The following is a 21,098-nucleotide window of genomic DNA, read 5'->3' on the forward strand; positions in this document are numbered from 1 at the left end:
TCCGGAGGCCCGCTGCCATTGGCTCCCGGCCGCGGCGGGCCGTGCGCAGCGGTGGGCGGGGCCTGGGAGAGGGCCGGGGGAGGGGCCCGGCCGTCAGAGGGCCGTGTGCAAACCGCGTGTGGCGCAGCGGAGAGAAGGAGGAACCGAAAATAAACAGCGTCGAGTCACGTAGCCGAGGTGAGTGGGCACGAAAAGGGCGAAAAAACGCCGCGAAGTGCGGCGCGCGTCCGGCGCGTCCGTGTCCGCGGGGCTCTCCGCGCCGCTAAAAGGGGCGGAGTGTGGCGGTGGGACGTGTCGGAAAGGTAAACAAGTGAGACGTCGCCCCCCCCCCCGGTCCTGACGGCGCACTCCGGCCTACTGCGTCAGGCACCGCGCGGGAAAAGTCCGCTCGCCTTCCCCCACGAAACTCGCGTAGGCGCGGTGCCGGCGGCGCGGGGGGGTGGACAGGAAAAGTCGCGAAATGGCGTCGCGGGACTGTGCTTGTCGGGGGTCTCTCTCTGTCTCTCTCCCCCTCTCTCTGTGCCCGATGTTGGGGGTCCGAGGCCGCAGGCGTGGGTGGGCGGCGCACAAGCGTTCCAATGGCACCGCAGGAGCCCAGCGTGGGTCAGCAGGAACTGGTGAGTCGACGGGAGAAGAGGTGGTGGTGGTGCTGGTGGTGGTGCTGGAGGAGGAGGTGGAGGTGGAGGTGGAGACGGGCGCTCCACGCTGCGAGATGCACGCTGCGAACGTAAAACGTTACTACGTGCGTGGAGTGGAGGCGTAGTGGCGCCATGTGACCGCGTCGGGAGCGCTGTGCAGGGCCAAAATATTGCATTCAACGTTTACTGATATTTTGAAATATCAGATTGCAGAAGCAAAGATTGAAAATAATGTTTTAACTTTAATACTTACTCTAATTTTAATGCACAGCCCCCCAAAAAGCACAGGTAACTTGTTTTCTCAGAACAGTGACACTATAATGAGGGATTAGCAATGATATTATTGCAGTTCTGACATTAAAATCATAAAAAAAAACATATTGTGCAAAAGGGACAAGACCTCTGCTGTCCTTTTGCTCCCTTACGTGCAATTATTACTAACTAATGCAAAGTCAGTCACAATAAGGGGTTACAGCATTGGCCTGCATACTTAGCTATAAAAGATGGGAGCCTCCGGACCGATTGATCTGCTGAGAAAGAACAGTGACATCGGTGAGGTCTCCACATGGGTGAATATGCTGACATGTTCTAAATTATTGCTTATTGGCAAACGCAGTTTTTGTCATCTTGTTAATGTTTTAGTTCGTTTTGAGTGCTGATCATGGAATTTTAATAATAATAATAATGTTGTTCTTATCCAGTCGGGGGGGAGGTAAAAATTCTTTTTTCTTCCATTCTGCCCCGGCTACTGTAGAGGCAGTTTGCAGATTGAGGGGATGAGCAGCAACGAGTGCTTTGGGTGCGGTCGGTCCGGCCACTGGATCAAGAACTGTCCAAATGCTGGACGTGGACGTGGCAAGGGCCGCGGCCGGGGTAAAGGTAGGATGCTGTGACTGCCAGAGCCCCTCGTTCAAATATTTGCAAGTCTCATTCCAACTCTGCCAACAGACCTTTTCTGCTACCGCTGCGGGGAGCCGGGCCACGTTGCCAGGGACTGTGAGAGAACTGAGGATGGTGAGACCTTAAGCCCCACTTTTCATCAGAATAATGGTTTAATTTCTATATTATACTAAACAATATGCTAAAAAAAAATGACTCTTCTGCTTTTTTTTACCTGACTTATGTAGAGCATATTGATGTTTCCCACACTGGATATGATATAAATATCCATGCATTAACTAATGCACTACTTTTCCAAACTATGTAAATATATGATTTCTGTTACATGAAGATGTATTTTGACTGATGTTTGTATTTATTTTTGTTAAGCATGCTACAACTGTGGCAGGGGAGGTCACATCTCCAGAGACTGCAAGGAGCCCAAAAAGGAACGTGAGCAGTGCTGTTACAACTGTGGCAAGGCTGGCCACATGGCACGTGACTGCGACCACGCCAGCGAGCAGAAGTGCTACTCCTGCGGTGGCTTTGGGCACATCCAGAAGGGCTGCGAGAAAGTCAAGTGCTACAGGTACGTTGGTTTAAAGAAAACGCTGACCTCCGCTCGGGTTTAGGCTCGGACCTGTTGTGTTCCTGTACTTTGTTGGTTCAGAAGCAGCACGTCTTTCCTCGCAGGTGTGGCGAGATCGGCCACGTGGCTGTCCAGTGCAGCAAGGCAAGCGAAGTCAACTGCTACAACTGCGGAAAGTCGGGGCACTTGGCGAAAGAATGCACCATCGAAGCCACGGCCTAGTCCAGTTTCCTGCATCGCCCCTCCTTTTTCTGATTGATGGTTGTATTATTTTCTCTGAAATCCTCTTCACTGGCCAAAGGTTGGCAGATAGAGGCTAGTCCCAGGCCCGTGAGCTCTTGACATGTTAAAAGGAGGAAAGGGGTGGAAAAGGAAAAAAAAAAAAGAAGAATTTTCCACTTTCTGCATTTAATACAAAAATGTTTATGTTTAGTTTGGTAGAGGTGTTATGTATAATGCTTTGTTAAAGAACCCCTTTTCCATGCCACTGGTGACCAGGGATGAGTGAGTGCGAGTTGGAAGCAGTATCATGTCAGGTTGGCCTCCCGGACTCTGGATGCAACATAAGAGGAAAGAAAAAAAAAAAAAAAAAAACAATCGTGGAAGTCTGATCTTCCGCAGGCGATTTGCATTTTTTTTTTTCGTTGTTTTACCGAACATGAATGAGTTATGCTGAGAGTACATGACCTGGAGAAAGCAGCACACAACTTATACGGTCAGATCCATCCGGGCCCTACCAGCATTACGCAGCTATGTGGAGAAACACGGTTATGAAATATCATACAGTGATGCCCATTGATAACATATTTTTGGGGAAAAAGTGAAATTGTCAGAAATGAATGGATATTCTCTGTGATGTCAGTAGGACAGGACATCTGGTATTTAATAAAAAGAAAGAAAGAAAAATCTGACTTAAAGTCCCTAGATTGTCGCCGTTTAGGCAATTTTACCCACGGAGAAAATATATTTAAAACTAAAAAAAATCATCAGAAAGAAAAAAAATTGGAGTAGGAGAAAGTTTTCACAGAAATCGAAATGTTATTTTTGTACAATATCACTTAGACTACTGTAAAAATATCATTTGCTTGTACTCAGTTTTTAAGTCAGAAGGTAAATGCAACTGAAGTCCTAGAACATAGAAGTGTAATTTTAAACTATCAATAAAACTGGAGGAGGAAGGGGAGAGTGACTGAAGATTCTTTCATGAGTTTTTTGTTTGTTTGTTTGTTTGTTTGTTCTTTTAGGCATTAATAAATCTATATTTTGAATGCTAGGCACACCTTAAGATCATACATATTCATTTAAGCCCTGGGCCAGATGTTAAACCTTAATCACAACTTCATGGCTTTGTAGTTTGTAAGAACCCACATGACGATGCTGATATGGCATTAACGTACGTAATCATGTAATTCAGCCTCAAGTGATAAAAAATGAATGTCTACTTAACCTGTTTTATACAGTACATCTGCGATGCACGTGCTTAGTAATATTTATATCAACCTAATGCTGTGCTGAAATGTAAACCTGCAATTTGATTTGTTACAGTATATGTACAAAAAAAGGTCTCTAGGCCACTGATATTTGATACTAATAATGCATGCCACCTCAGCAGTGAAGGGGACACTCGAAGCACTTACACTGACATAAATACACAGAAATGAATCCTAGTGTAAATGCAGGTAAGGGGACACCCCCGTCTGACAGCTGGCTCTCAAGGTATTGTGGACGGTTAACTTGTGGAGGGGAGGGTGTTCGTTACCTCGGTGAATTATTCAGCGACATACTGTGGCAACTGCTGTATGGCCAAGGGTAACGGTAAACCCAAATATGTACCGTACTGCCGACCCAGCGCAATCTTACTGCTGCATTTACGTCTAAATCTCAAGCGCTCACTGCCACTAGTTGCAGTTAGTAAAAGTGAACTGTGGAAAAGTTGGAGCGCACAAATCGATCGACAAAATGCATCGTCTCATTCGATAACGTTTCAGATATCGTTGGACATATATTTGTTAGCCTACTCTTGCGTGACGGACATTTTGCATTTCTGAGAATGAACGATCCAGTGGAGATGTGGAGGCAGTAGGCTGTGGCATCACTCGATGTAACTGGACCTGCAATTGTCTAACCATCAGCAGAGGTTTTCAACACTGGGCAGGCAGACTGCCCACCTGCAGACCAACGCAGAGCAAGCGCAGACAACAACCAAAGGTAGGACCACGTCAGGTTCGCAACACACAGGAATTCCTTTCTGGTCGGCATTGCAGAACCATGTAAGGAACTGTCGCTGTTCTTGACTTTCAGAAGATTTCGGAATGACAACTGTTAAGACCCTTGCTCCAGCACAGGCTCATTTGGTTTGTGGGACCAGCAGTCTGCATTGCAACAGAGGACATACCCTTGAAGGAGACCCCTTGGTCAAGGTCCAGTGCGAGATGGAGGAGGTACACAGCATTGGCTCAGAGAGCCCATGCAACAAGGTCAATATCCACCTGAATGGGAAAGCTGTGGAACCATCCACCAGCCTGCCAGCAACTTTGTCTCTGGAGAGCAGGGGGAACCTGCTGCATTCTCATCATGTGTTGCCTCTGGAGGCCATTCGCGAGGTGGATGAAGCCAAGGAGGTCATCTCTTCCCTGCGAAGTCCTGAAGACGGGGAGGTTAGGGTCAAACTTCAGGCAGAGGAGTCACAACTTCTCCTCGCTGAAGGACATGCCAGTAGAGAGGATGCAAAGAACTGTGATAGTGCTGCAGGGATCATTACAGGGGAGACCACAATGGCTTTCCTTTCTGGTGAAGATAAGATCAGCCCGGGTCCACAAGCCGATGAATGTGATTCCTCCTGTGACGCCTCAGATCCATGCCCTTCATTGGAAGATTCCCCCACAATCCCAGTTCACAGGAGGCTTGACTTGGAATCACATTCATTAAACAGGGGCGCAGAGCCGCTGACTATAATTAGGGATGCCGAGCCAGCGACCTCCACCCACAGTCTCATTGAGGTCCTCAGCGCCTGCAAGACCAAAGTGGAGCAACTGGAGCAGCTCAAGTGTTCCTCGTCAGAACTGGCAGTGAAGGTACGCATTCCTTAGCGTGGTGTGAGGCGTCAGCTTATAATATTAACTGAGATAATTATTGCATTAATAAGTCGATAACTAAGTATAGAATCGGGACATCCTGCAGAATAAAACGAAATTAGTAAAAAAAAAAAAAACATCCGGATCTTTGGACCCAAGGCGTATCTGAATGATGAAATATGATGTACATCAGGGCTATATATTTATGTGGGTGTGTGGACTGGTATTAGTAGTAGGAGTGGTAGTAGCCTAGTGGGTAACACACTCGCCTATGAACCAGAAGACCCGGGTTCAAACCCCACTTACTACCATTGTGTCCCTGAGCAAGACACTTAACCCCGAGTGTCTCCAGGGGGGACTGTCCCTTTAACTACTGGATAAATGCTGTAAATGCAGCATGAGACACCCTCCAAGACGAAAGCGGACTGTCACTGGAGTAAGCAGTTGTTGGGGTCACTTTTAACCTCTGTGACATGTCGCCGCAGGTCTAGGCAGTTCCGTCCCAGAAAGGAACTTTAAATAAGCTGCTCCTCTCCTCTCCGCCAGCTCCAGTCCGCGCAGGCGACGGCGGCGCAGCTGCAGCGACAGATGGCCGGGCTGGAGGAAGAGGCGCACGGGCTACGGGAGCAGCTGCAGCAGGCCCGGTCCGCCCTGCAGGAGCGGAGTGCGGAGGCGGCCCGCGCCGCGGAGGAGCTGCGGCTGCTCCGCCCGCAGCCGGGGAAGGACAGGCCCAGCTCAAAACTGTGCGCGCTGCTGTGACTGGGCTGAGAGGGGGGCCGCCACGCCCCGATAAAAGAACCTCGTTTAGGACGATTTCAAGCGACGCATCACTGCAGAGAACCGAAGGAGAGGTGTCTCTGTCGGCAGAACTGGCCACAAATACGTGCTGGTCGGCCTGGAAGCTTGTGCATTGCAAAAATAGAGAATATCATGAAGAATGTCATTTGTTTTAGCAACCTAATTTAAAAGATAAACCCACTTATGTTCATTTTATACCTTTTTAGTTGGTTAGACTGATAGATCATTAAAAACAGGAATCCAGTATCTGTAACTGTTAGAATATTACATAAGAGCAATCAAAACACTGATACGTTAACAAATTAAACCAATACTTGTTTTGGGATGGATGGGTTGAATTGAGTTACCAGAACAAAAGACATTTTCCCATAATATTCTATTTTTTAACATGCAGTCAAAAATGCAACGAACAATGTCAATATCGTTGGTTTGGAATGAAAATTAGACATGAGCCATTGAGATATGAAACACAAGATACATAAGAAGACAACATTTATTGCATAAAACTGGTGTTTGGGTTATATAACACAGTAGAATTATGAAAAGTATGTGATGCATATGTTTACAGTTCGTGTTTATGCACTTAAGAGTGTCTAGCATCATGAATATTTAAATATGGAACATTAGTCGACATCGTGGGGGGGGGTAGTGTGCGCCGCGCTCGTGTTGAAGTCGGACGCGGGCCCGTGCCTACTGTCCAGCAGTCACTGTGAACTGTTCACCTGCAATAAGCACAATGAGTATGAAATATTCAGGAGAATTTCAATATTGATCTGGCGGCGGTGGTGGGGGGGTCTGGTGCTCATCTTACATGGCCTACTAAAGATGTTGCTTCTGTGTGTGTGTGTGTGCATGTGAGGAACTACCTAAAGCTGGGCAAAGGGCGGATATAAATAGGAAATACAAATTAGAACACCTCTGTAATTACCATCTTCTAAATTGTACTAGATCTTGAATAAACAAGTTATTTGCGCAATCAATGCAAATTTTAATGACGCTATGGTTCCAATGCGGGCAGCAAATTTACACCCATGTAAAATGCACGATGCATTTTCGTGTCACATGCTCCATATCTATTAAACAGTGGTTGCTGTCGAGTTTTACTGTCTTGTAAAAGACCCCCCACCCCACCGGACACATCAAGTCCGAATGTGTGAATCACATTAAGCGCCATTGGTGTCCCTCTCGCCCAATGGCTGCGCGTAATTCACGTTCGGTTCGTGTAGCATTTCTGCCCGGAGCCCGCGGCAGATGCGCGATGCGAGCAGGCTCGAGTGGGCTCAAATGCAAAGAGAAAAAGGCGCAAGCGACGGCAGCCTCACCCCACTGTCGCCGTCCTCGTCTCCGCGGGAAGTGCCTCTCCGTTCAACCGAGCGTCCGGCACAGCGCCGCCTAGCGCACAGTCGCGTCATGCGCGGTCGTGTGCTGATGTTCTGCAGAGATCCGCACTTGCATTTTCCCCTTGTGCCATGTGCACATTTTCGTTTAAACCCGAAGTGCAACCCGATAGTCTAAACAAAGCAAACCAATACGCAAACATTTGAGATCGACCAAAAATGCCTCTCTCAAAGCGGCCAGGATGATCGATATAAAAACCCCTTTACTTCAAAGGTCTAAACTCAAACTCACCACGTAGTTCCATTATTGCAAACGTATGCCAATAGCCTGGAAGCCGGCGTCCGGACTGGAACACTGAGTCGGCGGGCGCGTCTCTCCGTCTGGCCGCCAGGGGGCAGTGGAGTTTTTTTCCCCCCACGCACGTCGTGTTGTAATGCCACTTCCTGCATCTCTCCGAAAGGAGCCTTTAATGGCTGCTGATGCTGGGCGCAGCTCACCCGCGTCTCCCGGAGCAAGTGCGCCGAACCGCCGCCTGACTTTCCCCCTCAAGCCTCCGTGGCCAGGTAACGCGAGCCCGCCGAAGGATGACGAGCGTCGCTGGGCGTCACTCGACCGGTCCTTAGAGGCGTCGTGGAGTCACCGCGCTCCGCGACGCTAATGCGGCTTCACTTCTGACGATGCTTTACGTTCTTACTTTACGCCATTTAACAGTTTTATTCTCACATCAACAGCCGTAGAGCGTTGTTCAGTCGCAAAAACACATACAATTGAGTCCCCATTTTAAATGCATATTTTATTTAATTGTTGATTTATATGTGTTAATTGTACAGTTATTTGCATTGTATGATTTGGTGTTTTCTTTCACTAGGGCAAAAACCGCTAATATGCTTCTACTGTTTGTGGTGTAATTCTGTGATCCATGAGGTGTAGGCCACGTAAAATGTAATGCCTGCAGGGTTGGCTTTATAGTAGATTTTATGTTTGTATGTTTGACTTCTTGATTCCTATTTCATATACTTAGGGTGCTGGATGAACTGAGTGTAATACCAGCTGACCATGGCGGAGCCTGAGCTGCTGCTGGATTCGAACATTCGCCTCTGGGTGGTGTTGCCGATTGTCTTCATCACGTTCCTTGTTGGAGTGATTAGACATTATGTGTCCATACTTCTCCAGAGTGACAAGAAACTTACCTTAGAACAAGTTTCCGATAGGTAAGAGAATGTGTACAGAAAGCAGATTACAAAGTTTGTTCTGCCTGCACCGATGCACTCATCACCATGCTGTATAATTACTGTGTTTAGCCAGGTCCTCATCAGGAGCAGGATTTTAAGAGAGAATGGAAAATACATTCCTAAACAGGTGAGAACAAAATCATGTATCTGTCAGCAGTGGATACTCCATAGAGAACGTCTAAATGTGGAAGATTTGACTAAATCTTCTTTTTTAAGTCTTTCCTTATGAGAAAGTTCTACTTCAACAACCAAGAGGATGGGTTCTTCAAAAAGACCAAGAGAAAGGTGGTTCCTCCTTCACCAATGACTGGTGAGGTGGAAGCTCTGTATTTTTCAGTAATTACAAGCATGCATGTACGTGCATGCGTTACTAAGTGTGAAGATGCACTAATCGGCATTTGTTCATCCAGATCCCAGCATGCTGACAGACATGATGAAAGGCAATGTGACAAATGTGCTCCCAATGATCCTCATTGGTGGCTGGATTAACTGGACATTCTCGGGGTTTGTTACAAGTATGCATCAAACTTTATTAGTCTTTGTGTGTTACCAGAACAAAAATGAAGATAGAAGTCCGACTGTTTAGCTTGGCTAATTTTTTTGCTCCTCTTGCCTTGGCAGCTAAAGTTCCATTTCCTCTAACTTTGCGCTTCAAGCCAATGCTACAGCAAGGCATTGAGCTTCTTTCTTTGGATGCCTCTTGGTAAGTGTTTTTATGTTTCTGCATTTTCAAATCAAATCATAATTAACTGCAGGTATAAAAATGTCACTGTAATGATATTCATATTTTTGCACATGTGAACTCTATTCTGCATTCTTTGCACATTTCTGCTACTAGAATACAGTTGTATTGTTACTCTTAATTTTTTCACCCTATCTATGGGTCCTGTTTGCTCTCATGTTCTGTTTTGTATTATTCTGCTCTGCTCATGGTCCTGGATGAACATTGTTCTGTTTTTACTATGTACTGTGTACATATGATAAAAAAACTTACTGCTTTTATCCATTTTAAAATGCAATCGCAAACTTCATCTTTTTCAGGGTGAGCTCAGCGTCATGGTATTTTCTGAATGTATTTGGGTTGCGAAGCATGTACTCCTTGATTCTGGGACAAGACAATGGTAAAGTTTGCAGATTCATTTGATCCATTATGAATTTGTAACGTTTTAAAAAGCAATTGTGGACAGGACATCACCTTTATATGCATCACTGACACATCATTGTATATTTCTGGATAAACAATTTTAATCCATGTTCATTTTGTAACACAACCTTGTAACCGCTCCCCACTGTTTTGTGCAGGTGCAGACCAGTCAAGAATCATGCAGGAACAGATGAGTGGAGCGGCTATGGCTATGCCAGCTGACACCAATAAAGCTTTTAAGGTATGGTCACATGTAAATTAATAAATGCATGTATAATGTTGCATGTTACAGGGAATGTTTTGTAAGTGTGTGTGTTTTAAAGTTTGACAACAAACCCGAGTTAGTTCAGTTCTAACTTCAGTCCACCAATGCTTCTGTCCCCCCTTCCTTTAGGCTGAGTGGGAGGCCTTGGAGCTGACGGACCATCAGTGGGCACTTGAGAGCATAGAGGAGGAACTGATGAGCAAGGAGTTGGATTTGAGCGGGATGTTTAGCCGTGAATTGCCAACAGGAATCTTCTAGCCGTGTTTTCAAATGCTGTGAGAGAAGTTCCTACCTTGCTGTGGTCTAGTTGGGACTGGTTGATTGATTTAATGATGGACTGGCTACTTTGGTCAGTTTGTGTTGTAACATAGGGCTGTGCCGATGTGGAGGCGGTGGGATCTGTTGCTGATGTGCATGCGATTTGCCCTCAGTTACTCACACGTGTCATAATTGTTTTCCCCCTCCTTTATAAATGAGCAAACACGCTGCGCCATAGCTCCATAGTCCATTGCAGAATGGGTGTAATAAAACTAATGTAGGTTGCGACTGTCACATGACCATTCTAAAATGATTTGTGCATGACCTACTGCAATTTAGGGTTTCGTTTAGTTTCTTTAATGCATTACGATGCAATATGTATAGGTATCATGTTTACGACGGTTAGGTTAGGGCTATGCAAAACCATACCACATGCAGTAGATTTTTTAAAAATGTATGTTTTTTTGTTTTTTTTTTTCAATTTTTAAAAAAAAAAAATTCAGTAGAACCTGGTTGCTTGCTTTGATGTTTATATGTTCCTTCATCTAGATGCTGTGCTCCACATGTAATATTTATTTTTTTTTGTAACAAACTTTCAAAACCCAATAAAACTGAGCGTTTGTTCATGCCATTTTGGATTATTATTATTATTTTTTTTTTTTTACTGTTAACATTTACGTTCATTTTGGATATGATTCACGTTCACAATTCCTAATGGCACTCCGCCCGGCACGAACAGTATCTGTCACAAAGGAAGGCCTGGCCGGAATAATATAATGACTATGAATTGTATGTCACTGACATTCACTTTAAAGAATGCAAAATCGAATGTGCGTTCTGTTGGTTTTAAACAACTCATGTGGTTCAACTTTCACTCCCCCCCCCCTTCTGGAGATTTTGTTTAAATTGCACACGTCGCCCAACTGGAAAAGTGCTTCCCTGCCTCCGCCATGCCTTTTTCGCGGAAGTCCGCCGCGTTCCGGGCTCCCACGTCAGTGGTTCGCCCGATGCTAACCGGTTAGCGGCGTTACGTTTTTTTTTTTTTTTTTTTTTTTCCCCTTCTCCCCTCCCCGGTGTTCACTCACTGACTTCACGATGGCGGAGGGAGGCGGACCCGAGTCGAGCAGCGCGGCGGACGCCGATGCGGAGCCGGTACCCGCGCAGCAGAGAGCCGTACCTTCAATCGAGAGCCAGAAGGAGGACGTCGGGACGCTACTGAAAACGACCCTCCTGAGGGGAGACGAGTGGTGAGAGTCGCCGGCCGAGGCAGCCGGGAAAGTGGAAGCTACTTCGGCTAAACGGCTAGCCGCCTCCCACGCTAGCGATGCTAACGCGAGCTAAACGGACCTTTAGGCCCGGCCAGCAGCGTCCCCGACGCCCGCTCGGGCGTTTTACACGGAGTTCCTGGCCGCGGTTAGCAGCGAGGCTAAGTCGGCTAACGGCTAGTTAGCCTAGCAGCCCGACCGTGGCTGCGTTTGGACGATCTCATCTGTTCAAGTTGGGAATTATTTTCTTCTTTTTTTTTTTTAAACCCAGGCGAGCCTGCAGCGTTCCGTGGACCGACGCGCCGCGCACTTTTCGCCCGTTAGCTTCAGTTTAACTCTTTGCGCGCAGTGGATCCAAGTTGGCCCGTAAGTGCGTCGAAGCGGCTGAAGTTGAGAGTCGCGTCCAGGTCATTTTATTTTTTTTGGTCGGGAATCTCGTGTGCAAGGACGACGCTCCATGGGGAGCGCAACGCACGTCGCCTGCCGGTTGTTTTTGTCGGCGTGCGAGAGGAGGCATTAGGCGCGCCCGCGGCACGAACACGGGTGGCCGCGCTAGCGAACTCGGCACCCAGTGCTTTGTCATGGGCGCTGGAGGACACCCAGCGGATCCGCGCGGCAGCCCCGAGCCGCTCTGGCGCTTCGGCGCAGACAGACGTCGACGGTGTCCGCGTACACCGGCGAAGTGCGGCGCGGCGGCCGGGCTCTGCTCCTGCCGATAGAGCCGCTCTCGCCTGTTTGGCTCCCTGGCTGTAGCATTAGCTTCCCGCCGCCCGAATGACAGCGAGCCGCTCTTGTGTTTTTTTTTTTTATATTTTTTTATTTTTTATAAAGCTTCGACCGAGGAACACTTACGTCTTTAACCTTCCCTGTCGCCAATTTTTGCCAAAACAAAAAAAACGTCGCCGTCCCTGACATTTTCTGGCCAGTCACGTCGTTTTGTCGGTGGTTAAAGTTGTCATTGTGGTGGTTTTTCGTTTTTATTTTTTTATTTTTCGTTTCATTTTCGTTGCCTCAGGGGAGCTGTGAAATTCTGACAACGCCTGTAACCTTTAGCCCGTCCTGCTGAAAAGCTTACGCCATGCAGCCAATTCTTAGTTTAGATGAGCTTAAGCCAAACCAGTTGGGACACTGGCACGCGCCAACCGGAATAGTTTCTGGATGTATATTTAGTTCACCCTTCTGTTTTTGAAATATATATTGCTATCTTTTTTCCCCTCCCTAACAGGTATTTGATAGACAGTAGGTGGTTCAAACAATGGAAGAAGTATATTGGCTTTGACAGCTGGGACATGTACAGCGTTGGCGAACACGGCCTTTTTCCTGGACCTATAGACAATTCAGGCCTTTTCTCAGGTAATGTGGACGCGTCAATCAATTTTCATTGTTTCTAGCTATAATCCCGACAGCTTATTGTAAATGGGGAGCTTTGTTTTTTTTAATAATTCATTATTTATTTAGATCACGACACACAGACATTGAAGGAGCATCTTATAGATGAGCTTGACTATGTCCTGGTGCCCACCGAGGCATGGAACAAACTTGTGACCTGGTATGGTTGCGTTGATGGTCAGCAGCCAATCGTGAGAAAGGTAATGCCCTGAGGGTTGGGTTTTTTATTGTAGGGGAATATTTAAATTTTCTGTACATCATAAAACTCACCCATGTGTTGTGGGCCTTGGTTCTAGGTGGTAGAACACGGCATGTTTGTTAAGCACTGTAAAGTGGAGGTGTACCTGTTGGAGTTGAATTTGTGCGAGAACGACAATATGGACAATGTTGTTACACGGCATTTCAGTAAAGCAGACACCATCGGTACGTTGTTCTCTTTTGCTATATGGAAATATATATTTTTCTCCAAGTCTTTTGGGTTCACCAAAAACTATTTTTTATTACATTTTTTGCACAGACACGATAGAGAAAGAAATGAGGACCCTCTTTAACATACCCAAAGAGAAGGAGACTCGACTGTGGAATAAATACATGAGCAACACGTACGAGCAGCTGAGCAAGCTGGACAGTACTGTGCAGGATGCTGGGCTGTTTCAGGGCCAGGTAAAGCGCAGCATTTCATCTCGTGCCTCAGGAACAGGAACCAGAAGTGGGATTACACGAATAAGCCTCAACTTCTGGCCCGCTGACCTTGATTTACAGACCTCTGTTCTTTATGTGACTTCAGCCCTCAGCCTTTGGCTTTTTGTCTCTGGGTTGCAAGGCCGCTTGGTAGGTTAAGCAGGGTCAGCAGCCTGTCACTCGCTGGTATGTTTCTTCCAGGTGCTTGTGATTGAGCGGAAGAACGAGGACGGCACATGGCCCAGACAAGCTGCCCATTCTAAGTACGTTAACCACACTCACCTTTTAGATTATACACTTGTTACATATGTCACATCACCAACTTTTGTATAGTTAATGAGTTTATAATAATTTATTAATTTTTTTCCTCTGTTTAATTGCTTAAAGGGAAATCTGTGCAAACCTATATAGTAAAATAGCTTCATACTGATTTTCAGGTCGAGTACGGCCACATCTAGAAATTTCACTACCTCCCCAAAGCTTTCTTCTAACTCGTCAGCAACAATATCATCAGCGGTGACCAATGGAGACAGCAGTACTTCTGGTTATATGTTGAATAACAGCACCTCCTCTGGAAACAGGCACGGCCTTCTATGATTTTGTGGTTTCTTTTTCTTACCCTAGTATTGAGGCCCAAAAATAATACATACAATACATGTGCATATACAAACTGAAATATTCTTTATAATTTTTGTAATTTGCAATTGTTTGAATAAAGGACAAAACATACATAAACAGCCCATTCATTATGCTGGAAAGTCTCTTGAGAGATCTCTTGCTGACATTTGGTTCTGCTCTCAGGTTGGGAGGGTACAATTCGTACAGTTCGTCCTACAACTACAAAGAATCGTCATCTCAGCCAGGCCTGTGTGGACTTAGTAACCTGGGAAACACCTGCTTTATGAACTCTGCCCTCCAGGTACAAACCACATGTCTCTTCTTGCTGTCTGTTAGCCAGTTAATGCTTGTGCAGCAACAACAAAGAAATAAAGTCCTGCTAACTGATGATCTCTTGCCTTGTTTCAGTGCCTGAGCAATGCCTCCCCCCTCACAGAATACTTTCTGAATGACCAGTATGAGGCCGAGATCAATCGGGAGAATCCGCTCGGAATGAGGGGGGAGATCGCGGAGGCATATGCAGACCTGGTCAAGCAGATGTGGCAGAGCCGCAACAGTTATGTGGCCCCTCGAACATTTAAGGTGAGAACTGCAGCACTGAACATGTCTCTTGCCAATCCTCGACTTCCCTATACAAAGCCTTGAGTAACGAGTACGCCGCTTTAATTGTTTATTCAATTGTTTGTTGTGCCAGTAAGTTTTCCGTTTCTGTCTACCTGTAGACACAAGTGGGGCGATTTGCACCTCAGTTCTCAGGATACCAACAGCAGGACTCTCAGGAGCTGCTGGCTTTCCTGTTAGATGGGCTTCATGAAGATCTGAATCGTGTGAAGAAGAAACCCTATTTGTCCCTCAGAGATGCTGACGGCCGTCCAGATCAGGTATGTTTTTTGGTGGCTGTTGACCGTTGTAAAAGCATGCACTGTAGGTAACTGTATATTTAAATATCGTCAGATTGTCGCAAAGGAAGCTTGGACAAACCATCGTTTGCGCAATGACTCTGTCATTGTTGACATCTTTCACGGGCTGTTCAAATCCACACTGGTCTGCCCTGAGTGCTCAAAGGTGTCTGTAACGTTTGACCCATTCTGCTACCTCACGCTACCGCTGCCCATGAAAAAAGACAGGACCATGGAGATGTTCCTGGTCCGCGCTGATCCCCAGTCCAGAGCCATGCAGGTAATTTTATGCTTATTTAAGTGTATGCTTATCATTACTGATCTCTAATACAGGTACCCATTCACAATAATAGTGTCATTTTAAGATTCTACTAGAATTCCACGAAATAGAAACATTAAAATATGAAGTGTCACAAGGTTACAAAATAAAAGTTCAAAACACTGGAGCATTAATATTTGTTTAATTGTCAGAGCGGTCAGTTCTAGACTAATTTATGATTGATTACCACAGCATCTGAAATATTCCTGTTACAGGTAATTCTAGGGAGTCCTGCCTCATTAATGCCCTTAATCTTGCATGAGAGATTCAACAGATTTTTATTTTATTTTTTTTCCCCTGACTGAATGGAACAGTCACTTAAAACTACACATGGTCTCTGTTTTGAGTATCAGATAAGTGTTTTTTTTTCCCTTGGGTGACCAGTAGCTAAAATTACCATTGGATGGGTGGACCTTCTTCCCATCTGCATAACTGTGAAACTTGCTCTTTTCAGGAATTCTGCAACGGTGTAAACGTAAATGTGTGAAACTTTCCAACGTTGTCCATGAAGCTGCCGCCTGCTACTAATTAACAAACTAACCAGTAACAATAGCGTGTACATTTTTCTGTGTGAAACATTAATATCTAAAGATGCTTGCCTTTTGGTTCTTATCCTAGTACAGAGTGGTGGTCCCTAAAATGGGTACAGTAGCAGACCTGTGCAGCGCTCTGGCCAAACTGTCTGATGTCCCTGCAATGAATGTGAGTGGTGGCGTTTTTTTTTTTACGTTTTTGACATCCACTTCTCAAATGTGTATCCACTTTAATGTGCCAAATTTCTTTGCTTAATCTGTTTGGCATCATAGAAAAGTTAATTTAAAAAACCCTTTGCAAGATTGTCTTGATGTGCTTACATTGTTATGAAAAAAGATAAGTCTTATGTAGATTTACTTTGTTGTGCAATTTCTTACTGTCAAATATTCATTCATCCAGATGGTCGTGGCAGATGTTTATAACCATCGGTTCCATAAAATCTACAGATGGGATGATGGCCTGAACCATATAATGGACAAAGATGACATATTTGTGTAAGTGGCGGTGTTTAAATGTTCCTGTATGTTGTCAGTTTGCACACTTACTGCTAAGTTCAAAAGTGAGTTAGATTAATTGTCTCCTGTATTTTCCCCCATACACACTAGGTATGAAGTGCAGGAGGAAAACAGCGAGAAGATGAACTTGCCTGTTTACTTTAGGGAGCGTTACATGAAACACTCCTCTGGTTCCTCAAGCACAGTACTGTTTGGCCAACCCCTGCTCATCACTGTCCCACGGCAAAACCTGTGTGTTGACCTGCTGTACGAGAAGGTTCTGGAAAGAATCAGGTGAGTGCATCTGTACTTGTAATTATATTCTGCTAATCCTCACGCCGCATTTGGTCATTTTTTGTCCATATCATTTTCTCCCCAGGCGTTACATGAAGTCACAACCTTCTGTTACGGAGGGATGGGCATCTGCTTCAGCTGCTTCCTCCAGTAACAGCAGTCAGAGAGCAGACTGTGCAGCAACATCCAGTCACAGTGCTAGGCTCAGTGGGTGTGGCAGCCCTCTCTCAGATGGTGCATCCTGCAGCACGGGGTCAAGTAATGGCAGCAGCAACTCTGACAACTGCAATGGCCCAAATGGAGTCTATGATGGTAAGTCCCTCCTATTAGAGAAACATTTTTCAAAAGAATGCAAATGCATTTGAATTTGTTTTAAATATTTGAAGGACTTTTTGATCATTTTGCTAATGGGTATTGTCTCTGTGTGGGTTGTAGCGGATGAGGAGGCAATGGATCACCAGGTTAGTCCAGAGCCAGAGATCAGCCAGTCGGAGACTGCAGATGGCGAGGAGGAAGAGTCAGACCTGGAGAATGGGCCCAATGGGAGTATAGAGAAGTCCGGCTCCACCCGTCCCAAGCTCTTCTCTTTCAGCATGGTGAATTCGTACGGCACGGCCAACATCAGTACTCTGCCTAGTGAAGGAAATGTCCTGAAACTAACAAGTAAGCACCAGCTAGTTTAGCATCCTTAAGATTTTACTTTCAATTTCAAATAACTTTATTTGTCCCCGAGGGGCAATAAAGATGCTGTTGTCTGAATCTCGTATCTCTTCCCACAGCACATTCCACTGTGGCCATAGACTGGGACTCTGATTCAAAAAAATTGCACTACGATGACCAGGAAGCAGAGGTTAGTAGAATGTGATTCATGACAGAATCTTCACTTATGTCACCTATGTCATGAATTTCAGTACTTGCTGTCACATAGTCTACTATGTCAGCTTTTACACAAACAAAACCATAGATATAATTGTGGGGATTTCGAAACTACAGTACTCCTTTAGTGTATATTTATGGTGGGTGGGGATGTACCGGTCTCTCTGTAGGTGGACATGTTGTAATATAAGCTTAACTCCCAGGCCTACGAGAAGCACGAGAGCATGATGCAACCTCAGAAGAAGAAGACAACTGTGGCTCTGAAGGAATGCATTGAGCTCTTCACCACCATGGAAACCCTGGGTGAACATGACCCCTGGTGAGAGTGCAGACTCTTCACAGAGACTCCTATCATTTGACTTGGGTCACTCTTGTTAACGAAAATGAGTGGAACAATTTTTAAAACAACTCATAAAGCCAGGGGTTCGTAGTAGCCTAGTGGGTAAGACACTTGTCTGTGAACCAGGAGACCCAGGTTCAAATCCCACTTACTACCATTGTGTCCCTGACTGCCCCTGTAAATACTGATTGTAAGTCGCTCTGGATAAAGGCGTCTGATAAATGCTGTAAATGTAAATTAATTTTGCAGGTACTGCCCTACCTGTAGGAAGCATCAGCAGGCCACAAAGAAATTTGATCTTTGGTCCCTTCCCCGCATCCTTGTGGTGCACCTAAAGCGCTTTTCCTACAATCGCTGCTGGAGAGACAAGCTGGACACCGTGGTGGACTTCCCTATAAGGTAACAAAATACAAGGAAAAATATTTGTTTAATCATTGCAACTTTTGTTCCACATTTACGGCATTTATCAGATCCAGTTGAATCCCGAACCACCAAGGTGCCACTGAGCAAAGCACAGTCCTCACACACTGCTTGCCGGGCGCCTTTCATGGCTGCCTACTTCTCACCAAGTATAATTGGTTAAAAGCAGAGGACTCATTTTGTTGACTGCTTTCTGTGCCTCACAATGATTATCACTTCACTTTCAGTAGAAGTGGTTTGATGAGAAAATTACTAAATCAAAATTGGGCAAATTATGACCCCCACTTCACATTACTAAACAACTTCTTAATACTTGTTTCCTCTTCCCATGTGTAGTATGTGTTGAAATGATTGAGTTTCCTGAGTGGTGTTGTGCAATATCGTTAGGGTGCCTGATGAATGTCTGTTGGTGCTGAATCATTGTCTATAAAGATGGATATGGGAAAAAACACTACATTGACAGACAGGATAAAAGCATTTTTTTTTCAGACTGACTGGAACACAGGATGCTAGAGATAATAAAAGATTATTAGCTTTATAAGGAATGTGGTGGAATGAGCGCTACTCATAAAGTAATGAGTAATCATTAAAGGTTTGAAGGTAACATGGATGGTAAGAGATAAATGGGAAGGAGATCAGGAAGATTGAATGAGCAAGGATCACGCTAGCTCTTTGGGTTCGTATAACCACAAGAGGGCAGCAGATATGCTTTAAAAAAAAAAAAAAAAAAAACAACTATACAGGGGTTTGAGAGCAGACAAAGAAAGACGCCATTGTTGCAATGTGCAATAAGCACTAGGAACAACAAGGAAGTGCACTGTAATCCTCAAATGACCCCTCCCTTTTATGACTCTGGTTCTGTTACATTGTATTGTAAACCGAACAGGATATGTGGACATGGGACTCAACAGAATTTCTTGAAATTGTGCGGCTTGTGACCTACCTCTGTTGCCAAGCCCTGGCGGGGAGCAGATCTGGGTCTCCGTGGGTAAACGATCCTCCCTTGGTGGAGCTGAGTCATGCTTACTCGTGCTTGAGTAAAGACAAAGCGGCCTATTGTTTGTCCTGTTTGGTATAAATGCATGTCCACCTGTCCAGTTATTTCATTTCATGAAATATTCCCATTTTACTACAGGCTTCTGATGATCTGATGTCTTTCGACAGGGACCTCAGCATGTCCGAGTTTGTCTGTGACCCTAAGGCTGGACCCTATGTTTATGACCTTGTGGCTGTCTCTAACCATTATGGGGGCATGGGAGGAGGCCATTGTAAGTGATTTTTTTTTTTTGTTTTGTGTTTTTTTTTGTGAACTGAAATCGGAGTACATGGGACGGATATGGGGCAATTTCCTTTAACTTGGTTTTAGTTCCCTTTTAAGGAACTTTCAGATCATTTTTTTTGTTTGGTGTGTGTGTGTGTGTGTGTGTGTGTTTTATTTATTCACATTGCATTTCTACAGTGTACATTTGAATAGTTAAGTTTAGCCCTATAAAATATTTATCTGGCTGTTTTTAGCATCTGCAGGAAGGAAGTTGGAAGCAGTTAATCATTTGTATGGGGGGAAGGGGAAAAAAAAAAGTTTCAGTGACCCAGTGTTTGTATATTTGTGCTGATTGTTCCGTGTTTGACTAACACAGCGATCTGTTACTATTGAATTTGTCACGTCACTATGCAGACACAGCCTACGCAAAGAACAAATGTGATGGGAAGTGGTATTACTTTGATGACAGCAGTGTGTCGTCTGCCTCAGAGGATCAGATTGTGGTGAGTGTTTCACAAAAAAACATAATTAAAAAAAAAAAACAAGTAAGAGCATACCTCCTGAAGTGATTAATAAATTACGACAAGCTAGGAACAGCTCTTCCTTTTTACTTATCTGGTAACCCGATCTCTTCTTACCTGCAGACAAAAGCAGCGTATGTGCTATTTTACCAACGGCGTGACAGTGACCGGCCCGCCAAATCGTCGGCGTCTGTGTCGGCGTCATTGGGAGGCGCAACTGACGTGGTTGATGACCATATGGACACCAACTGAGCAGAGTTGATGTTCAGGGAAATGCACTGAAGTTAAGACTTTGACAAGAGGCATCGAGAGCATTACGCACGTGCACAGAGTTACTACAGCTGTTCAAGACTCATAATGTGGTCCCTCCCCCCTTTTTTTTGTTTTCTTAAAATTTTTATTTTTTTTTTTTTCTTCATTTTGCCATCAGTCGCATTATTATGAAGACCCTCGAAGAGCCAAAAACCTTTTTTTGGAAGCAGCAGGCTTCCTCCTTGGAGTTTTGCAGTGTGTTGATATGAAACCATAATTTATTGGTTTGTGCTGGGGGTGGTAAAGGAGAGATAAATTGATATAACCTCTCACTGGACGACACGAATGTTAGATGTTGCCTGAAATGCATAGATAAAAAATAAAAAACACAAGCTTTTCTGTGATCTGCTAGAGAAGATGAATAAACAAAGAAGCCAAATGCGTACACCCCCCTCCCCCTCCAACCAAAGCATTGTAATTTACATTTGCTGTTATGAGTTGGCTGGCAAAGTGTGTGGATGGAGGGGGGGTGGAACCATATTTAAACTAACTGATAATTTATTGCCTCCAGAGAAATAACTAAAATGTTGTGCCATATGCACACAGACATTTTACTTTATATATATATATATACACATACACACTGCTCAAAAAATAAAGGGAACAAAAATAAGACATCCTACATCTGAATGAATGAAATATTCTTATTAAATACTTTGT

The 21,098-nt window shown here is 44.9% G+C and overlaps 4 protein-coding genes across 5 annotated transcripts; all 4 read left to right on the forward strand.

Moving 5' to 3' along the window:
* The first annotated feature begins 48 nt into the window (after positions 1–48).
* Positions 49–3,300, forward strand: cnbpb (CCHC-type zinc finger, nucleic acid binding protein b). Of its 2 annotated transcripts, none has more exons than XM_028999550.1 (5): positions 49–177; positions 1,393–1,517; positions 1,587–1,652; positions 1,908–2,106; positions 2,211–3,300. In XM_028999550.1, the coding sequence occupies exons 2-5, from the start codon at positions 1,415–1,417 to the stop codon at positions 2,326–2,328; spliced, it is 486 nt and encodes a 161-aa protein (XP_028855383.1). In that variant the 5' UTR covers positions 49–177; positions 1,393–1,414; the 3' UTR covers positions 2,329–3,300. The 2 variants fall into 2 exon arrangements, with proteins under 2 accessions (XP_028855383.1, XP_028855384.1); XM_028999551.1 differs by lacking the exon at positions 49–177 and adding an exon at positions 184–617.
* A 1,238-nt stretch (positions 3,301–4,538) lies between these two features.
* Positions 4,539–6,857, forward strand: LOC114801008 (uncharacterized). The gene is made up of 2 exons (XM_028998953.1): positions 4,539–5,180; positions 5,727–6,857. The coding sequence occupies exons 1-2, from the start codon at positions 4,539–4,541 to the stop codon at positions 5,937–5,939; spliced, it is 855 nt and encodes a 284-aa protein (XP_028854786.1). The 3' UTR covers positions 5,940–6,857.
* An 894-nt stretch (positions 6,858–7,751) lies between these two features.
* On the forward strand, positions 7,752–10,846 carry emc3 (ER membrane protein complex subunit 3). The gene is made up of 9 exons (XM_028998569.1): positions 7,752–7,879; positions 8,338–8,527; positions 8,618–8,675; positions 8,765–8,858; positions 8,959–9,063; positions 9,170–9,251; positions 9,590–9,669; positions 9,851–9,933; positions 10,087–10,846. Exons 2-9 carry the CDS (start codon positions 8,373–8,375, stop codon positions 10,213–10,215), a joined length of 786 nt encoding a protein of 261 aa, XP_028854402.1. The 5' UTR covers positions 7,752–7,879; positions 8,338–8,372; the 3' UTR covers positions 10,216–10,846.
* Positions 10,847–11,291: 445 nt separating this feature from the next.
* Positions 11,292–20,782, forward strand: usp4 (ubiquitin specific peptidase 4 (proto-oncogene)). The gene is made up of 22 exons (XM_028999229.1): positions 11,292–11,462; positions 12,706–12,833; positions 12,939–13,069; positions 13,166–13,292; positions 13,387–13,532; positions 13,752–13,813; positions 13,988–14,131; positions 14,352–14,469; positions 14,577–14,750; positions 14,891–15,049; positions 15,123–15,347; positions 16,005–16,088; positions 16,320–16,414; positions 16,526–16,708; positions 16,794–17,020; positions 17,144–17,371; positions 17,488–17,558; positions 17,788–17,903; positions 18,174–18,323; positions 19,509–19,612; positions 20,020–20,108; positions 20,250–20,782. Exons 1-22 carry the CDS (start codon positions 11,311–11,313, stop codon positions 20,376–20,378), a joined length of 3,042 nt encoding a protein of 1,013 aa, XP_028855062.1. The 5' UTR covers positions 11,292–11,310; the 3' UTR covers positions 20,379–20,782.
* Positions 20,783–21,098: the final 316 nt, after the last annotated feature.

Source organism: Denticeps clupeoides, chromosome 12, assembly GCF_900700375.1.
Source record: "Denticeps clupeoides chromosome 12, fDenClu1.1, whole genome shotgun sequence".
NCBI lineage: Eukaryota > Metazoa > Chordata > Actinopteri > Clupeiformes > Denticipitidae > Denticeps > Denticeps clupeoides.